At 37.2% G+C, this 18710-nt stretch overlaps 1 protein-coding gene across 1 annotated transcript in view; it reads left to right on the top strand.

The window, feature by feature from the left end:
* The first annotated feature begins 183 nt into the window (after positions 1 to 183).
* LOC309509747 (uncharacterized protein) overlaps positions 184 to 18710 on the top strand; it is a 150364-nt gene continuing 131837 nt past the window's right edge. Inside the window, exons 1-6 of the mRNA XM_082184566.1 lie at positions 184 to 641; positions 4713 to 5135; positions 7370 to 7792; positions 9624 to 10073; positions 11950 to 12399; positions 14872 to 15294. Coding sequence (XP_082040692.1) covers positions 211 to 641; positions 4713 to 5135; positions 7370 to 7792; positions 9624 to 10073; positions 11950 to 12399; positions 14872 to 15294 — 2600 coding nt within the window. The 5' untranslated portion in view covers positions 184 to 210. The remainder of the gene's footprint in view (positions 642 to 4712; positions 5136 to 7369; positions 7793 to 9623; positions 10074 to 11949; positions 12400 to 14871; positions 15295 to 18710) is intronic.

The following is an 18710-nucleotide window of genomic DNA, read 5'->3' as shown; positions in this document are numbered from 1 at the left end:
TGTATATGGACCTTGGGGAAAAGTGTAATAAATGTCATAAGATTCTGTCCTCTTAAATAAATGTTGCTTTTATGTTTCTTCTTATCAGAATACTTGTTTTTATGTACTATATAGTTGATTTATAAATGCTGTATGTTGTCATAAATTAATGAGTTTTTTGGTTCTCTTTATTTTTTCAGGTTTTGGATTGATGATGTTTATGATGAAGAAATGAGGAAGTCTGTAGTGAAACTCCTGCTGAATCTCAGTGTTGCTGCAGTTGAAAATGTCACAGTTACAGGAACAAGATTCTCTACTCTGCTGTCGTCTGTGTGCAGTTACAAAACCTTCCCTTTTGATGAAGAGTGGTATGATTATGATGATGATAATCCTGTTGTTCAGTGTGATTTCCTGCTGGATCTTTACTCACATGTGAAGAACTATGAGACTCAAACAGGCACGAGTTTCCTTCCAGCATTACAGTCAGTTTTCCAGTTACCTGATGTCTGGATCATAGATCTCTCCCAGAGAAAGACCTCCGTCCTCCTGGAAGTGCTGAAACTCCAGACAAAGAAGAAACCAGTAAAGCTGAGAAGATGTTCAGAGGAAGAGAGTGAAATGAAGAGTTTCCTTCAGTGTCTGCCCTACATCTCACAGCTGAGGTACCTGATATTCTACAGCCTTTTGCTCAACATGTTTAAAAAAGCTGGAGTAGGTCTTTGTGTATTAAAGGGGACATATCATGCTAAATGCACTTTTTTAGCCCTTAAATGCATTTTGTTGTATATTTGGAGTGTTTAGAAGTACAGAAAAGATGAAATTATTCTCTTCAGGTGCTTCGTTGATATCTTTATATTCTGTTTTGGTCATATTTTTCAACCGGTTCAGATTTTTCTGTTATCTATGACGTTTTTTGAACTATCACGTCACAGTATTTGCAGCGGAACTGCCAAATAAGGACATTGACTTCCGGCCCAACACTTCGAGCAATCCGCCATTATTATTTCTCGCTGCAATTTTGTAGTCCAAGCTAAAGGATGCAGAAGTTACGAGAGGGTAAGTTAAAATGTTCGGTTGTTGGATGTAGTAACCCACACGCTTCATTAAGCCCCGTTCACACTGCCAGCGACACGCAGCGACAAAGCGACATGATCCCACTCATTTCAATGGAGCGCTGGCGACTTCCGGCGACACGAGCGACAGTGACCGTTGGCGACAGAATGTGGGCGTGTCAAGCGACACGAGACGCGCGACAAAAGTTCAGAAATTTCAACTTTATGCAAATGAGAAGCGATTTTCGCGAGCGACAACCAATAGGAAAGAAGACTTTCAGAGGAGCTCAGCTCACGTCATCGTCTCGAGTGCAGGCAAGACAGGAGTTCGAGGGCGATTTCACTGTTTTATATGATTTGACTGTAACCACACATGGATATAATAAAATGATGCATGGAAAAGAAACTGTCGACAGTCTCAGTGAGTTTAATTCACACATTTAGTTCGAGTGTTGTAATTATGATGCAAGTTTAGCACTGCTGCAGATCATTTTACAGTTTCCCCTGCATTATGTTGACTATTAGGGACAAGAAAATTGATTATTTGTCAAATTCGAATGACGTTTTAGTAATTTATGACAGTATGAGTTAATCTGTTGATTGATCGATCGTTAATCCAGTAGGCTAAATGATTTAATCCACTGAACACTGCTGTGGTAATATAAAAACACTCTCCCAACAGCATACTGTTTCTTTTGAGCCTAAATCCTAGTCAAATTAAAATGATATAGTTGTATATATCACTTGTGATGGTATTTTGTAATATGGCCAGACGTGCAGTCTACCAGTCACATTAGAGCGACAGCACTATGAACGCCCACAAGCGACTTCACAGTACAGAGACTAGCGACATGCAGCGACAAAATCGCTGGCAGTGTGAACGGGGCTTAACTGAAAGAACGAGCAGAGAGAGAGACCCGGTCGCGCGCGCGCTCACTCTCTCTCTTCAGAGCCAGGCGAAAGTGTAAACAAGACATCACCGTCTCCAAACTAGACGCTGTCTTGCTCTCTCTCCCTCGGACATATTAATCAAAATAAATCGACACGGTGGTAAAAGGTCGGAAGACCAAAGTTTCATGTGTAAATACAGTACACACCATTGCGATACATCCATATGAAGACGTTGTTCTGCAGGTTCGTCGTCTTCATTTTCATCTCGCTCCGGCTCTGGCTCGAACATGTAAGGCTGGCTGGACAAGTCTTCCGTTGTTGACATTTTGTTAATAACGTGTGTATAAAAGTTTCTGTGCGCTAGATAATCCTATCTCTGCTACCAGACTACAAAAATGGCCGAACGGGGTGGAGTTGAACCGAGTGTCACCGCTACAACCTGGAGAGGGGGCGGGGTATGAAGTGTCTCAATATTATTTAAAGAGACCGCACCAAAACGAGTTGCTTTCAGAAGCACATTAGAAAAGGGGCCTGTGGAGCTATAATAATGAGGAATTCAGACCCAAGCATTGCAGTTCCGCTTTATATAGACTACAAATGTATGATTTATATGTAAAAAGGAACAATTTAAAAGCATGATATGTCTCCTTTAAATGGATCATTAAAAAAATATTGTTTTGTATTTACCTTTAGATGCAGAAATGTGTAAAATTGATTAAAAAAAAAGAAAGTTATTCTTAGGGTCACAGAGAAGCTGGAAAATAGTCAGGAAAATTAAACTGACTGGTTCTAGAAACTTCAACTAACATTCATAACAAATAAGCTCAAAGAGGAAACAGTACGATCTTCTTATCAACTCTTGAGAAAGATGATTCTTCTGGTCATGAAGAATAACTTTTCTGTTCTGTTAGATTACTAACTAAAATACTCAACAGTATAAAAGCTTATGGCTGAAGATCAAACATTTCAGTGACTATGATCTGTGAGCAGCAACAGAGACAATCAAGCGTATAATGGTTTTTAATAAATGAAACCATGAATACATACGACTACACGTAAAAAATAATACATATATACAGAATAACAAAAAGTAAAGAAAGAAAGAGAGGAAATCACCTTAAGGCAGGGGCAAACAATCTTAAACACATCTAAATATCCATAGAAATAATACTTGCACTTATTCTTTGGTGCATAGCGTGTGTGTGTGTGTGTGTGTGTGTGTGTGTGTGTGTGTGTGTGTGTGTGTGTGTGTGTGTGTGTGTAGATCCTCGTGGTTCGTGAGCTTGAAGTGTTCTTTGGGTTCTTCCGGAGGGCGAGTCGTTCACGGGAAGTTTAAGAGGTTTACTCAAAAGCAAAATTGCTGAAATCAAGAAGATGTTGTCTCATCCGAAGGACAGGAAAAAGAGCGGACAGGGAAGAAGGAATGAGTGAAAACGAGCTATTGTCATCGTCCTTTAAGGATAAATCAGTGCACACCTATTTTGGCTGAAATGACCAATAGTAGTTAGGAACGTTTAGCGGGAGAGAGTTTCTTTGTCTCCTTCTGACGCCTAATCTGCATGTTTAGTGATGATGTCAGAATTGCTCATTTTTACTTCAAAGGATGGTAAAAATAGTATTATACATTTTATTGTAACACACTAAACATTGTTAATTAAGGCGTAACGAGAGGAATATATTGATACCAAGAAAGAAATGGCTGGAAGATATCAAAGCAGAGAAACATTCTTACACTAGACTATAAGCACTTAGAGTTTAACTAACACAACTAGAAAGTTGTAACTAGGCTAATATAAGCTGGGGACATTCATACACACAGGAATATACCATATACATTCTGGGATGACTTAATTATGAGTTAAATGAAAAGAGTATCAGTGCGTTTCTCCAGAAGCCACATGTTCTTTAGTTCCTGGCGTTGGAGGGAAGTTGAGTTGATTCAGATCTTTTTGACGCTCACAAATGTGTTTCTGTTCAGCCTCTGCCAGGACACTAAAGTGACAATGGGGGCAATTTGATCCAGACTCATCGGCACTAGGCCTGTGATTTACATGAAGTCCAAAAAGATTAAAAGCTTTCTGAAGCTTAGAGCTGAATTGGTCATATGTCTACAAACTCAATTTCGAAGTCAACAAAACTATAACAGATTTACTTGATATACAGTAGAAGTTTAGAATATTAACCAAACTTTTTTCTTTCAATGAAATTAATATACTGTACTTTAGTTTAATAATTAGCAATGGCACAACAGGGCAAAATGAAAGATTAGATAGGGCTGAGTTTATTATACATTTTGTCCAATATGTTTAGACTTTATTCAAGCTGTAAACCTATCAATGTAAAACTAAATGTATCTTGAAGCACAGGATGAAGTCAGTATGTACATTAACAACAATTCTGGACAAATTGAATGTAATTGAATTATAAACTATGTTCAGTGGTGCGTCAGGATTATGAACAGTGTTGTATCTGTGTGCCGTGGACAGACGTCGAGTGACGCTGCCGGTGTTCATACACTCATAGGAAACAATGTGTTTCAATTTTAAAGACCCATCGCTGCGCTTCTCATTCGGTGTGTGTGTGTGTGTGTGTGTGTGTGTGTGTGTGTGTGTGTGTGTGTGTGTGTGTGTGTGACCCCTTTCAGAGTTCTGTGAAATGTCTATTCATATGTGCCGACTGGACCAATCAGACACACAATTATTCATCATATCTAATTAATATTTAAATACTCATATTTCCCTTGTGATAGATTGCTAAACATACAACATTTTAATTTTCTTTTGGAAACAGGTTTGACTTTAGGAACATCAGTGATGAAGTGAAGTTTCTTCTGAGACTCTTGACTAAAGCAGCAGAGACTGAGACACAGACAGGAGAGCAGAAGCTGAAACTGTTATCATCAGTCTGCACATACACATCTTTTCCTTATCAAAAGACTGACAGAAATAATCAGAGTGTTTTCCTGCTGGATCTTTACTCACATGTGAAGAACTATGAGACTCAAACAGGCAAGAGTTTCCTTCCAGCTTTACAGTCAGTTTTCCAGTTACCTGATGTCTGGATCATAGATCTCTCCCAGAGAAAGACCTCCGTCCTCCTGGAAGTGCTGAAACTCCAGACAGAGAAGAAACCAGTAAAGCTGAGAAGATGTTCAGAGGAAGAGAGTGAAATGAAGAGTTTCCTTCAGTGTCTGCCCTACATCTCACAGCTGAGGTACCTGATATTCTACAGCCTTTTGCTCAACATGTTTAAAAAAGCTGGAGTAGGTCTTTGTGTATTAAATGGATCATTAAAAAAATATATTGTTTTGTATTTACCTTTGGATGCAGAAATGTGTAAAATTGTAAAAAAAAAATAAAAAAAACAAAAAAAAAAACGTTATTCTAAGGTTCACAGAGAAGCTGGAAAATAGTCAGGAAAATTAAACTGACTGGTTCTAGAAACCTCAACTAACATTCGTAGCAAATAAGCTCAAAAAGGAAAGAGTACGATCTTCTTATCAACTCTTGAGAAAGATTATTCTTCTGGTCATGAATAACTTTTCTGTTCTATGAGATTACTAACTAAAGTACTCAACAGTATAAAAGCTTATGGCTGAAGATCAAACATTTCAGTGACTATGATCTGTGAGCAGCAACAGAGACAATCAAGCGTATAATGGTTTTTAATAAATGAAACCATGAATACATACGACTACACGTAAAAAAATAATACATATATACAGAATAACAAAAACTAAAGAAAGAAAGAGAGAGGAAATCACCTTAAGGCAGGGGCAAACAATCTTAAACACATCTAAATATCCATAGAAATAATACTTGCACTTATTCTTTGGTGCATAGCGTGTGTGTGTGTGTGTGTGTGTGTGTGTGTGTGTGTGTGTGTGTGTGTGTGTGTGTGTGTGTGTGTGTAGATCCTCGTGGTTCGTGAGCTTGAAGTGTTCTTTGGGTTCTTCCGGAGGGCGAGTCGTTCACGGGAAGTTTAAGAGGTTTACTCAAAAGCATATTTTCTAAAGCGTACTCAAAGATGTTGTCTCATCCGAAGGACAGGAAAAAGAGCGGACAGGGAAGAAGGAACGAGTGAAAACGAGCTATTGTCATCGTCATTTAAGGATAAATCAGTGCACACCTATTTTGGCTGAAATGACCAATAGTAGTTAGGAACGTTTAGCGGGAGAGAGTTTCTTTGTCTCCTTCTGACGCCTAATCTGCATGTTTAGTGATGATGTCAGAATTGCTCATTTTTACTCCAAAGGATGGTAAAAATAGTATTATACATTTTATTGTAACACACTAAACATCATTAATTAAGGCGTAACGAGAGGAATATATTGATACCAAGAAAGAAATGGCTGGAAGATATCAAAGCAGAGAAACATTCTTACACTAGACTATAAGCACTTAGAGTTTAACTAACACAACTAGAAAGTTGTAACTAGGCTAATATAAGCTGGGGACATTCATACACACAGGAATATATCATATACATTCTGGGATGACTTAATTATGAGTTAAATGGAAAGAATATCTCTGTATATTGGGTGCGTTTCTCCAGAAGCCACATGTTCTTTAGTTCCTGGCGTTGGAGGGAAGTTGAGTTGATTCAGATCTTTTTGACGCTCACAAATGTGTTTCTGTTCAGCCTCTGCCAGGACACTAAAGTGACAATGGAGGCAATTTGATCCAGACTCATCGGCACTAGGCCTGTGATTTACATGAAGTCCAAAAAGATTAAAAGCTTTCTGAAGCTTAGAGCTGAATCGGTCATATGTCTACAAACTCAATTTTGAAGTCAACAAAACTATAACAGATTTACTTGATATACAGTAGAAGTTTAGAATATTAACCAAACTTTTTTCTTTCAATGAAATTAATATACTGTACTTTAGTTTAATAATTAGCAATGGCACAACAGGGCAAAATGAAAGATTAGATAGGGCTGAGTTTATTATACATTTTGTCCAATATGTTTAGACTTTATTCAAGCTGTAAACCTATCAATGTAAAACTAAATGTATCTTGAAGCACAGGATGAAGTCAGTATGTGCATTAACAACAAATTGAATGTAATTGAATTATAAACTATGTTCAGTGGTGCGTCAGGATTATGAACAGTGTTGTATCTGTGCGCCGCGGACAGACGTCGAGTGACGCTGCCGGTGTTCGTACACTCATAGGAAACAATGTGTTTCAATTTTAAAGACCCATCGCTGCGCTTCTCATTCGGTGTGTGTGTGTGTGTGTGTGTGTGTGTGTGTGTGTGTGTGTGTGTGTGTGTGTGTGTGTGTGTGACCCCTTTCAGAGTTCTGTGAAATGTCTATTCATATGTGCCGACTGGACCAATCAGACACACAATTATTCATCATATCTAATTAATATTTAAATACTCATATTTCCCTTGTGATAGATTGCTAAACATACAACATTTTAATTTTCTTTTGGAAACAGGTTTGACTTTAGGAACATCAGTGATGAAGTGAAGTTTCTTCTGAGACTCTTGACTAAAGCAGCAGAGACTGAGACACAGACAGGAGAGCAGAAGCTGAAACTGTTATCATCAGTCTGCACCTACACATCTTTTCCTTATCAAAAGACTGACAGAATTAAACAGAGTGATTTCCTGCTGGATCTTTACTCACATGTGAAGAACTATGAGACTCAAACAGGCAAGAGTTTCCTTCCAGCTTTACAGTCAGTTTTCCAGTCTCCTGATGTCTGGATCATAGATCTCTCCCAGAGAAAGACCTCCGTCCTCCTGGAAGTGCTGAAACTCCAGACAGAGAAGAAACCAGTAGAGCTGAGAGGATGTTCAGAGGAAGAGAGTGAAATGAAGAGTTTCCTTCAGTGTCTGTCCTACATCTCACAGCTGAGGTACCTGATATTCTACAGCCTTTTGCTCAACATGTTTAAAAAAGCTGGAGTAGGTCTTTGTGTATTAAATGGATCATTAAAAAAATATTGTTTTGTATTTACCTTTAGATGCAGAAATGTGTAAAATTGATTCAAAAAAAAAAAGTTATTCTAAGTGTCACAGAGAAGCTGGAAAATAGTCAGGAAAATTAAACTGACAGGTTCTAGAAACCTCAACTAACATTCGTAGCAAATAAGCTCAAAAAGGAAAGAGTACGATCTTCTTATCAACTCTTGAGAAAGATTATTCTTCTGGTCATGAAGAATAACTTTTCTGTTCTATTAGATTACTAACTAAAGTACTCAACAGTATAAAAGCTTATGGCTGAAGATCAAACATTTCAGTGACTATGATCTGTGAGCAGCAACAGAGACAATCAAGCATATAATGGTTTTTAATAAATGAAACTATGAATACATACGACTACACGTAAAAAAAAGAATACATATATACAGAATAACAAAAAGTAAAGAAAGAAAGAGAGAGGAGATCACAGAATGGCAAATATCACAAACAGTTAATCTGTGAGAGCCAGCAAAGAATCAAATCACCTTAAGGCAGGGGCAAACAATCTTAAACACATCTAAATATCCATAGAAATAATATTTGCATTTATTCTTTGGTGCATAGCGTGTGTGTGTGTGTGTGTGTGTGTGTGTGTGTGTGTGTGTGTGTGTGTGTGTGTGTGTGTGTGTGTGTGTGTGTGTGTGTGTGTGTGTGTGTGTGTAGATCCTCGTGGTTCGTGAGCTTGAAGTGTTCTTTGGGTTCTTCCGGAGGGTGCGTCGTTCACGGGAAGTTTAAGAGGTTTACTCAAAAGCAAAATTGCTGAAATCAAGAAGATGTTGTCTCATCCGAAGGACAGGAAAAAGAGCGGACAGGGAAGAAGGAATGAGTGAAAACGAGCTATTGTCATCGTCCTTTAAGGATAAATCAGTCCACACCTATTTTGGCTGAAATTACCAATAGTAGTTAGGAACGTTTAGCGGGAGAGAGTTTCTTTGTCTCCTTCTGACGCCTAATCTGCATGTTTAGTGATGATGTCAGAATTGCTCATTTTTACTTTAAAAGATGGTAAAAATAGTATTATACATTTTATTGTAACACACTAAACATTGTTAATTAAGGCGTAACAAGAAGAATATTTCGATACCAAGAAAGAAATGGCTGGAAGATATCAAAGCAGAGAAACATTCTTACACTAGACTATAAGCACTTATAGTTTAACTAACACAACTAGAAAGTTGTAACTAGGCTAATATAAGCTGGGGACATTCATACACACAGGAATATATCATATACATTCTGGGATGACTTAATTATGGGTTAAATGGAAAGAATGTCTCTGTATATTAGGTGCGTTTCTCCAGAAGCCACATGTTCTTTAGTTCCTGGCGTTGGAGGGAAGTTGAGTTGATTCAGATCTTTTTGACACTCACAAAGGTGTTTCTGTTCAGCCTCTGCCAGGACACTAAAGTGACAATGGGGGCAATTTGATCCAGACTCATCAGCACTAGGCCTGTGATTTACATGAAGTCCAAAAAGGTTAAAAGCTTTCTGAAGTTTAGAACTGAATTGGTCATCGTGATTCAGGCCAGACGCTACACGTTATACTGTATATGGACCTTGGGGAAAAGTGTAATAAATGTCATTAGATTCTGTCCTCTTAAATAAATGTTGCTTTTATGTTTCTTCTTATCAGAATACTTGTTTTTATGTACTATATAGTTGATTTATAAATGCTGTATGTTGTCATAAATTAATGAGATTTTTATTTCTCTGTATTTTTATCAGGTTTAGGTGCTATAATGATGAAGAAATGAGGAAGTCTGCAGTGAAACTCCTGCTGAATCTCAGTGTTGCTGCAGTTGAAAATGTCAAAGTTACAGGAACAAGATTCTCTACTCTGCTGTCGTCTGTGTGCAGTTACAAAACCTTCCCTTTTGATGAAGAGTGGTATAATGATGATGATCCTGTTGTTCAGTGTGATTTCCTGCTGGATCTTTGCTCACATGTGAAGAACTATGAGACTCAAACAGGCAGGAGTTTCCTTCCAGCATTACAGTCAGTTTTCCAGTTACCTGATGTCTGGATCATAGATCTCTCAGAGAGAAAGACCTCCGTCCTCCTGGAAGTGCTGAAACTCCAGACAGAGAAGAAACCAGTAAAGCTGAGTGGATGTTCAGAGGAAGAGAGTGAAATGAAGAGTTTCCTTCAGTGTCTGCCCTACATCTCACAGCTGAGGTACCTGATATTCTACAGCCTTTTGCTCAACATGTTTAAAAAAGCTGGAGTAGGTCTTTGTGTATTAAATGGATCATTAAAAAAAATATTGTTTTGTATTTACCTTTAGATGCAGAAATGTGTAAAATTGATTTAAAAAAAGAAAAGAAAATACTGTTATTCTAAGTGTCACAGAAAAGCTGGAAAATAGTCAGGAAAATTAAACTGACAGGTTCTAGAAACCTCAACTAACATTCGTAGCAAATAAGCTCAAAAAGGAAAGAGTACGATCTTCTTATCAACTCTTGAGAAAGATTATTCTTCTGGTCATGAAGAATAACTTTTCTGTTCTATTAGATTACTAACTAAAATACTCAACAGTATAAAAGCTTATGGCTGAAGATCAAACATTTCAGTGACTATGATCTGTGAGCAGCAACAGAGACAATCAAGCGTATAATGGTTTTTAATAAATGAAACTATGAATACATACGACTACACGTAAAAAAAAGAATACATATATACAGAATAACAAAAAGTAAAGAAAGAAAGAGAGAGGAGATCACAGAATGGCAAATATCACAAACAGTTAATCTGTGAGAGCCAGCAAAGAATCAAATCACCTTAAGGCAGGGGCAAACAATCTTAAACACATCTAAATATCCATAGAAATAATATTTGCATTTATTCTTTGGTGCATAGCGTGTGTGTGTGTGTGTGTGTGTGTGTGTGTGTGTGTGTGTGTGTGTGTGTGTGTGTGTGTGTGTGTGTGTGTGTGTGTGTGTGTGTGTGTGTGTGTGTGTGTGTGTGTGTGTGTGTGTGTGTGTGTAGATCCTCGTGGTTCGTGAGCTTGAAGTGTTCTTTGGGTTCTTCCGGAGGGCGAGTCGTTCACGGGAAGTTTAAAAGGTTTACTCAAAAGCAAAATTGCTGAAATCAAGAAGATGTTGTCTCATCCGAAGGACAGGAAAAAGAGCGGACAGGGAAGAAGGAATGAGTGAAAACGAGCTATTGTCATCGTCCTTTAAGGATAAATCAGTCCACACCTATTTTGGCTGAAATGACCAATAGTAGTTAGGAACGTTTAGCGGGAGAGAGTTTCTTTGTCTCCTTCTGACGCCTAATCTGCATGTTTAGTGATGATGTCAGAATTGCTCATTTTTACTTTAAAAGATGGTAAAAAAATAGTATTATACATTTTATTGTAACACACTAAACATTGTTAATTAAGGCGTAACAAGAAGAATATTTCGATACCAAGAAAGAAATGGCTGGAAGATATCAAAGCAGAGAAACATTCTTACACTAGACTATAAGCACTTAGAGTTTAACTAACACAACTAGAAAGTTGTAACTAGGCTAATATAAGCTGGGGACATTCATACACACAGGAATATATCATATACATTCTGGGATGACTTAATTATGGGTTAAATGGAAAGAATATCTCTGTATATTAGGTGCGTTTCTCCAGAAGCCACATGTTCTTTAGTTCCTGGCGTTGGAGGGAAGTTGAGTTGATTCAGATCTTTTTGACGCTCACAAATGTGTTTCTGTTCAGCCTCTGCCAGGACACTAAAGTGACAATGGAGGCAATTTGATCCAGACTCATCAGCACTAGGCCTGTGATTTACATGAAGAAGTCCAAAAAGATTAAAAGCTTTCTGAAGTTTAGAGCTGAATTGGTCATCGTGATTCAGGCCAGACGCTACACGTTATACTGTATATGGACCTTGGGGAAAAGTGTAATAAATGTCATTAGATTCTGTCCTCTTATATAAATGTTGCTTTTATGTTTCTTCTTATCAGAATACTTGTTTTTATGTACTATATAGTTGATTTATAAATGCTGTATGTTGTCATAAATTAATGAGATTTTTATTTCTCTGTATTTTATCAGGTTTAGGTTCTATAATTATGAAGAAATGAGGAAGTCTGTAGTGAAACTCCTGCTGAATCTCAGTGTTGCTGCAGTTGAAAATGTCACAGTTACAGGAACAAGATTCTCTACTCTGCTGTCGTCTGTGTGCAGTTACAAAACCTTCCCTTTTGAGGAAGAGTGGTATAATGATGATGATCCTGTTGATCAGTGTGATTTCCTGCTGGATCTTTGCTCACATGTGAAGAACTATGAGACTCAAACAGGCTGGAGTTTCCTTCCAGCATTACAGTCAGTTTTCCAGTCTCCTGATGTCTGGATCATAGATCTCTCACAGAGAAAGACCTCCGTCCTCCTGGAAGTGCTGAAACTCCAGACAGAGAAGAAACCAGTAGAGCTGAGAAGATGTTCAGAGGAAGAGAGTGAAATGAAGAGTTTCCTTCAGTGTCTGCCCTACATCTCACAGCTGAGGTACCTGAACTTTTGGATATCCACTTACTGTACCTACTTCTCTATCAGTTTCACTTCACTGTAGTTTGAATCGGTTTGAATCTGCACACATTTTATGTCTACAAGCTCAATTTCGAAGTCAAACCAAACTATAACAGATTTACTTGATATACAGTAGAAGTTTAGAACAGTAACCAAACTTTTTTCTTTCAATGAAATTAATATACTATACTTTAGTTTAATAATTAGCAATGGCACAACAGGGCAAAATGAAAGATTAGATAGGGCTGAGTTTACTATACGTTTTGTCCAATATGTTTAGACTTTATTCTTGTTTACCCTTATGAAAAAGAAGTATACTTCAAGTTTATTTTATGAAGTATACTTAAGTAATGTTCAAGTATATTTTTAAGTATACATTATGCAGTAAGTATGCTAATGTCAATAGTAGTAAACTTGTAAGTGTACTATTTTAATACCACTTGGGACTAAATTGGCCCACTTTTAGTATATAAAAGTATATGTTTAAGTGTACTATAAGTGTAACAGTAGTAAACTTTAAGTGCACAACTAGTTCATAATTACGTTTCTCTTTTCTACTGCAAGTGAACTTATGGATATACTAGAAGTTTACTATTTTAATACTTGTAGCAAATTTTTAGTTTATGAAAGTACACTTTGAAGTATACTCTCAGTAAACTACTAGTTTTGTAGTTTTATACAAGTTTTCTTTAAGTGAACTTAACTTATAAACTTATATTAACTTAACTTATAAGTTAACTATATACTTATAGTTGACTATTTATATATTATTTTTGCACTTGCAGTAGGCCTATACCATATGTTCAAATGTTAATTTTTATACTTGAAAAATACCTTTAACTGTACTTTAATTTTCAAAACATTTTATTAGCTTCATGCATCCTTTTTAATCAACACTTGAATGTTAGTGAGTTTCATAAAGAAAGGCAACATTTTAAACAAAAAAGTTGAGAAAATCTCATTTTTGTCAAAGACTACGCCTTGATCAGATTCAGAACGATGATCAAAACACAGATAGCGTAGATCGAGTCCAACACCCCCAAAGCTTCACAGTCGTTTTCTCTTCATGGGTTACGCTTCATTTCATTTGGAAACATTAGGCAGTTTTAATTTACAAGCTGTTTAATGTTTGATGATCACGTTATTTTACATTTGAGTGAGCAATCTTCTATCACTTGTTTCAGCTTCTTTTTCTCCTGTGTTTTGATCTGGAGATTCTGCACTAGAAGAAGATGTGTTATATAGCGCCCCCTACCGTATACCATTATATTTTAATATTTTAATCGATATTATTTATATTTAATAGGCTATTCGATCAAAAGTGTTAACACAACTACAAGCCAAGTATACTTTGAATACTTAATTATACTTTTAAGTATATCTCGATCAAATGATTGAGTACAAGTACAGGCCAAATATACTTGGACTTTTCTCTCAGTATAAGTCAAGTACACATGTAATTTTAAGTATATTTCTGAGAAGTATATAAAATGTAGACTGAAAGTATGCTTTCTTATTTTTAGTTGAAAAGAAGTATATTAATAGCACACTTGAATAAACTCATTATTTTTATCGCTGTGTACAAGATCAGGTTCAGTTCCATGCTTATTTTATTTACTCTATAAGCTATTCCACCCGAAAGCTTGTTACTATATAAACATGACCATGTTAGTTTATAAGACAGTGTGTAATATTATGTTTAAAAAAAAAAGTATTTAATAAGCTACTCAATCAAAATAGTAAACAAAAGTACAAGCCAAGAATACTTAGAATACTTAATTATACTTTTAAGTATATCTCGATCAACAAGTAGAGGCCATTAGACTTTTCTGTCGGTATAAGTCAAGTACACTTAAGTGCAATTTGAAGTATATTTCTGAAAAGTACATAAAATGTAGACTGAAAGTATACTTTCTTATTTTTAGTTTAAAAGAAGTATACTAATAGCACACTTGAATAAACTTCTTTTTCGTAAGGGTAGACTTTATTCACTCTGTAAAACTAAATATATCTTGCAGCACAGGGTGAAGTCAGTATGTACATTAACAACAATTCTGGACAAATTTAATATAATTGAATTATAAACTATGTTCAGTGGTGCGTCAGGATTATGAACAGTGTTGTATCTGTGCGCCGCGGACAGACGTCGAGTGACGCTGCCGGTGTTCGTACACTCATAGAAAACAATGTGTTTCAATTTTAAAGACCCATCGCTGCGCTTCTCATTCGGTGTGTGTGTGTGTGTGTGTGTGTGTGTGTGTGTGTGTGTGTGTGTGTGTGTGTGTGTGTGTGTGACCCCTTTCAGAGTTCTGTGAAATGTCTATGCATATGTGCCGACTGGACCAATCAGACACACAATTATTCATTATATTTAATTAATATTTAAATACTCATATTTCCCTTGTGATAGATTGCTACACATACAACATTTTAATTTTCTTTTGGAAACAGGTTTGACTTTAGGAACATCAGTGATGAAGTGAAGTTTCTTCTGAGACTCTTGACTAAAGCAGCAGAGACTGAGACACAGACAGGAGAGCAGAAGCTGAAACTGTTATCATCAGTCTGCACATACACATCTTTCCCTTATCAATGGACTGACATAATTAATCAGAGTGATTTCCTGCTGGATCTTTACTCACATGTGAAGAACTATGAGACTCAAACAGGCTGGAGTTTCCTTCCAGCATTACAGTCAGTTTTCCTGTCACCTGATGTCTGGATCATAGATCTCTCACAGAGAAAGACCTCCGTCCTCCTGGAAGTGCTGAAACTCCAGACAGAGAAGAAACCAGTAAAGCTGAGAGGATGTTCAGAGGAAGAGAGTGAAATGAAGAGTTTCCTTCAGTGTCTGCCCTACATCTCACAGCTGAGGTACCTGATATTGTACAGACTTTTGCTCAACATGTTTAAAAAAGCTGGAGTAGGTCTTTGTGTATTAAATGGATCATTAAAAAAAATATATTGTTTTGTATTTACCTTTAGATGCAGAAATGTGTAAAATTGTAAAAAAATAAAAATAAAAAAATAAATAAAATAAACTTTTTCTAAGGTTCACAGAGAAGCTGGAAAATAGTCAGGAAAATTAAACTGACTGGTTCTAGAAACCTCAACTAACATTCGTAGCAAATAAGCTCAAAAAGGAAAGAGTACGATCTTCTTATCAACTCTTAAGAAAGATTATTCTTCTGGTCATGAATAACTTTTCTGTTCTATTAGATTACTAACTAAAGTACTCAACAGTATAAAAGCTTATGGCTGAAGATCAAACATTTCAGTGACTATGATCTGTGAGCAGCAACAGAGACAATCAAGCGTATAATGGTTTTTAATAAATGAAACTATGAATACATACGACTACACGTAAAAAAAGAATACATATATACAGAATAACAAAAAGTAAAGAAAGAGAGAGAGCGGAAATCACCTTAAGGCAGGGGCAAACAATCTTAAACACATCTAAATATCCATAGAAATAATACTTGCACTTATTCTTTGGTGCATAGCGTGTGTGTGTGTGTGTGTGTGTGTGTGCGTGTGTGTGTGTGTGTGTGTGTGTGTGTGTGTGTGTGTGTGTGTGTGCGTGTGTGTGTGTGTGTGCGTGTGTGTGTGTGTGTGTGTGCGTGCGTGCGTGCGTGCGTGCGTGCGTGCGTGCGTGCGTGCGTGCGTGCGTGTGTGTGTAGATCCTCGTGGTTCGTGAGCTTGAAGTGTTCTTTGGGTTCTTCCGGAGGGCGAGTCGTTCACGGGAAGTTTAAGAGGTTTACTCAAAAGCAAAATTGCTGAAATCAAGAAGATGTTGTCTCTTCCGAAGGACAGGAAAAAGAGCGGACAGGGAAGAAGGAACGAGTGAAAACGAGCTATTGTCATCGTCCTTTAAGGATAAATCAGTCCACACCTATTTTGGCTGAAATGACCAATAGTAGTTAGGAACGTTTAGCGGGAGAGAGTTTCTTTGTCTCCTTCTGACGCCTAATCTGCATGTTTAGTGATGATGTCAGAATTGCTCATTTTTACTCCAAAGAATGGTAAAAATAGTATTATACATTTTATTGTAACACACTAAACATCATTAATTAAGGCGTAACGAGAGGAATATTTCGATACCAAGAAAGAAATGGCTGGAAGATATCAAAGCAGAGAAACATTCTTACACTAGACTATAAGCACTTAGAGTTTAACTAACACAACTAGAAAGTTGTAACTAGGCTAATATAAGCTGGGGACATTCATACACACAGGAATATATCATATACATTCTGGGATGACTTAATTATGAGTTAAATGGAAAGAATGTCTCTGTATATTAGGTGTGTTTCTCCAGAAGCCACATGTTCTTTAGTTCCTGGCGTTGGAGGGAAGTTGAGTTGATTCAGATCTTTTTGACGCTCACAAAGGTGTTTCTGTTCAGCCTCTGCCAGGACACTAAAGTGACAATGGGGGCAATTTGATCCAGACTCATCGGCACTAGGCCTGTGATTTACATGAAGTCCAAAAAGGTTAAAAGCTTTCTGAAGTTTAGAACTGAATCGGTCATATGTCTACAAGTTCAATTTCGAAGTCAACAAAACTATAACAGATTTACTTGATATTGTAGCGTAAATGCCTCTGGGTTAATGCGAATTAGCTCAAGAATATAGGGAATTTTGGCAATATTAATATTTATAACGCATGGTCATAATTCATAAATCGCATATGCATTTACTTTATCAATTATAGGAAATGCCTCGTTCTGTACTGTCTGATCATTACAGTTAAGAAGAAGTATTCCTGTTTACAAAACTCCAAGAAATTTTGTCCTCTGGCCACGAAGACAAAACCTCCTTGGGTTTATTAATAAAAACTATTCAAAGTAGTTTTATAATATAGAGCCTGTAGCTTTATAGATCTTTTGTTTCATTGACTTTATAAAAAGTGGGTTTTCAAACACAGAGCCAGTTAAAAGTATAAATGGGTTTATTAATAAAATGGCACACACTAGAGATTATATAAACTACAAACATAAACGTACGTAAAAATGCAAACAAACGAATAAACATTTAACCGAACAAAAACATAAACATAGCGTGATCAGAATGAAAATGGAATGAAAGAAAGAAAGATATAGAGGGAAGATAGAGGGTAACTTAAATCACAGACCTAAGACCTAGACACCTGGAACAGCTTTTATAGGAATCAATATACTTGCGAGTTGTGGTACTCTTTCAGTGTGATGCTGAAAAGGGGACGCGCGTGCGCGTGTCCGGCTGGTTTGCGTCTAGCTTCTTCTTCTGGGTCGTTTCGAAAAACGATGTAAAGGCTCACTTGAATTTAACGTTACCGGAAAAGTTCAGATTCGTCTCCCGGGATGGGAGAGGCTGGAAATCTTAGTTGCAAAGACCGGCAGCTACGACTCGAACATGGGTTCGTTCGATGGAGAAGGCCAGGGCCTCCTTCAGATGTTCCTTGGAGAAGCGCTGCGCCGGGGAGGAGGGTCCAGAGAAGTTGGATGAGTTGAGAGTGGGATGAGAGAGCGAAGAGAAGAGATTTTGGACTTTTATCAGTGTCCCAGGTGCCGTCCCCTCCTTCGTGTAGGACGAATCAGCTGTCGAGATTTTTCGAGCGGGAAGATTCCTTTGTCCGGTTAGACACGCCCACTCGAATGAGTCATGATTGACTTTAACTGGAGAGGATTTTCTCCAGACATATGAACTTATAAAACAATGCGCATCACTGAATTCTGTTATTGGAATTCAACTCCGTTAGCTGGAGAGGATTACAGAGATATCAAAAATAGAATCTAGGCGTTGTAGCCATGCAACGATACATTATTATGCATTTGTATAGGCAATAGCAGTTCTATTAAGGTCACAAATAGGACATATGCTTTCCTATGGGTTACACACACCTCTTAACACACAAATTTATATATTTAGTACCTTTAGGAGTGACTTTATGGGTAAAAGTCCTTTTCTGTAGGGGGTTTCTGTTTCACAGTCCAGAGTGTGTTTGTATGTGTGTGTGTGTTGGAATGTTGCGACCCTGTTATCTCATGCATAGGGCTGGATAGCTCTGTGGTCAAATTTTATGACCTGCCAATGAGCTCGGGTTACGGGATGCGATTCTACTGGGAGAACATTCTTCAAAAATACATTTCAGATCCAAACACTCGAAGATCATAACTGTATGATCACAACAACATTAATCACACATACATACAGGAAATTCAGATACCAGTCTGAGTTACACACATTTTAAGTTAAACACAAAAGGATGTTGGTGTGTGTGTGTGTGTGTGTGTGTGTGTGTGTGTG

This window comes from Leuciscus leuciscus (genome assembly GCF_965113295.1).
Source record: "Leuciscus leuciscus genome assembly, chromosome: 1".
In the NCBI taxonomy this organism is placed as follows: domain Eukaryota; kingdom Metazoa; phylum Chordata; class Actinopteri; order Cypriniformes; family Leuciscidae; genus Leuciscus; species Leuciscus leuciscus.
Note: the sequence above shows the minus strand (reverse complement) of the source record. Positions and strands in the feature narration are given on the sequence as shown.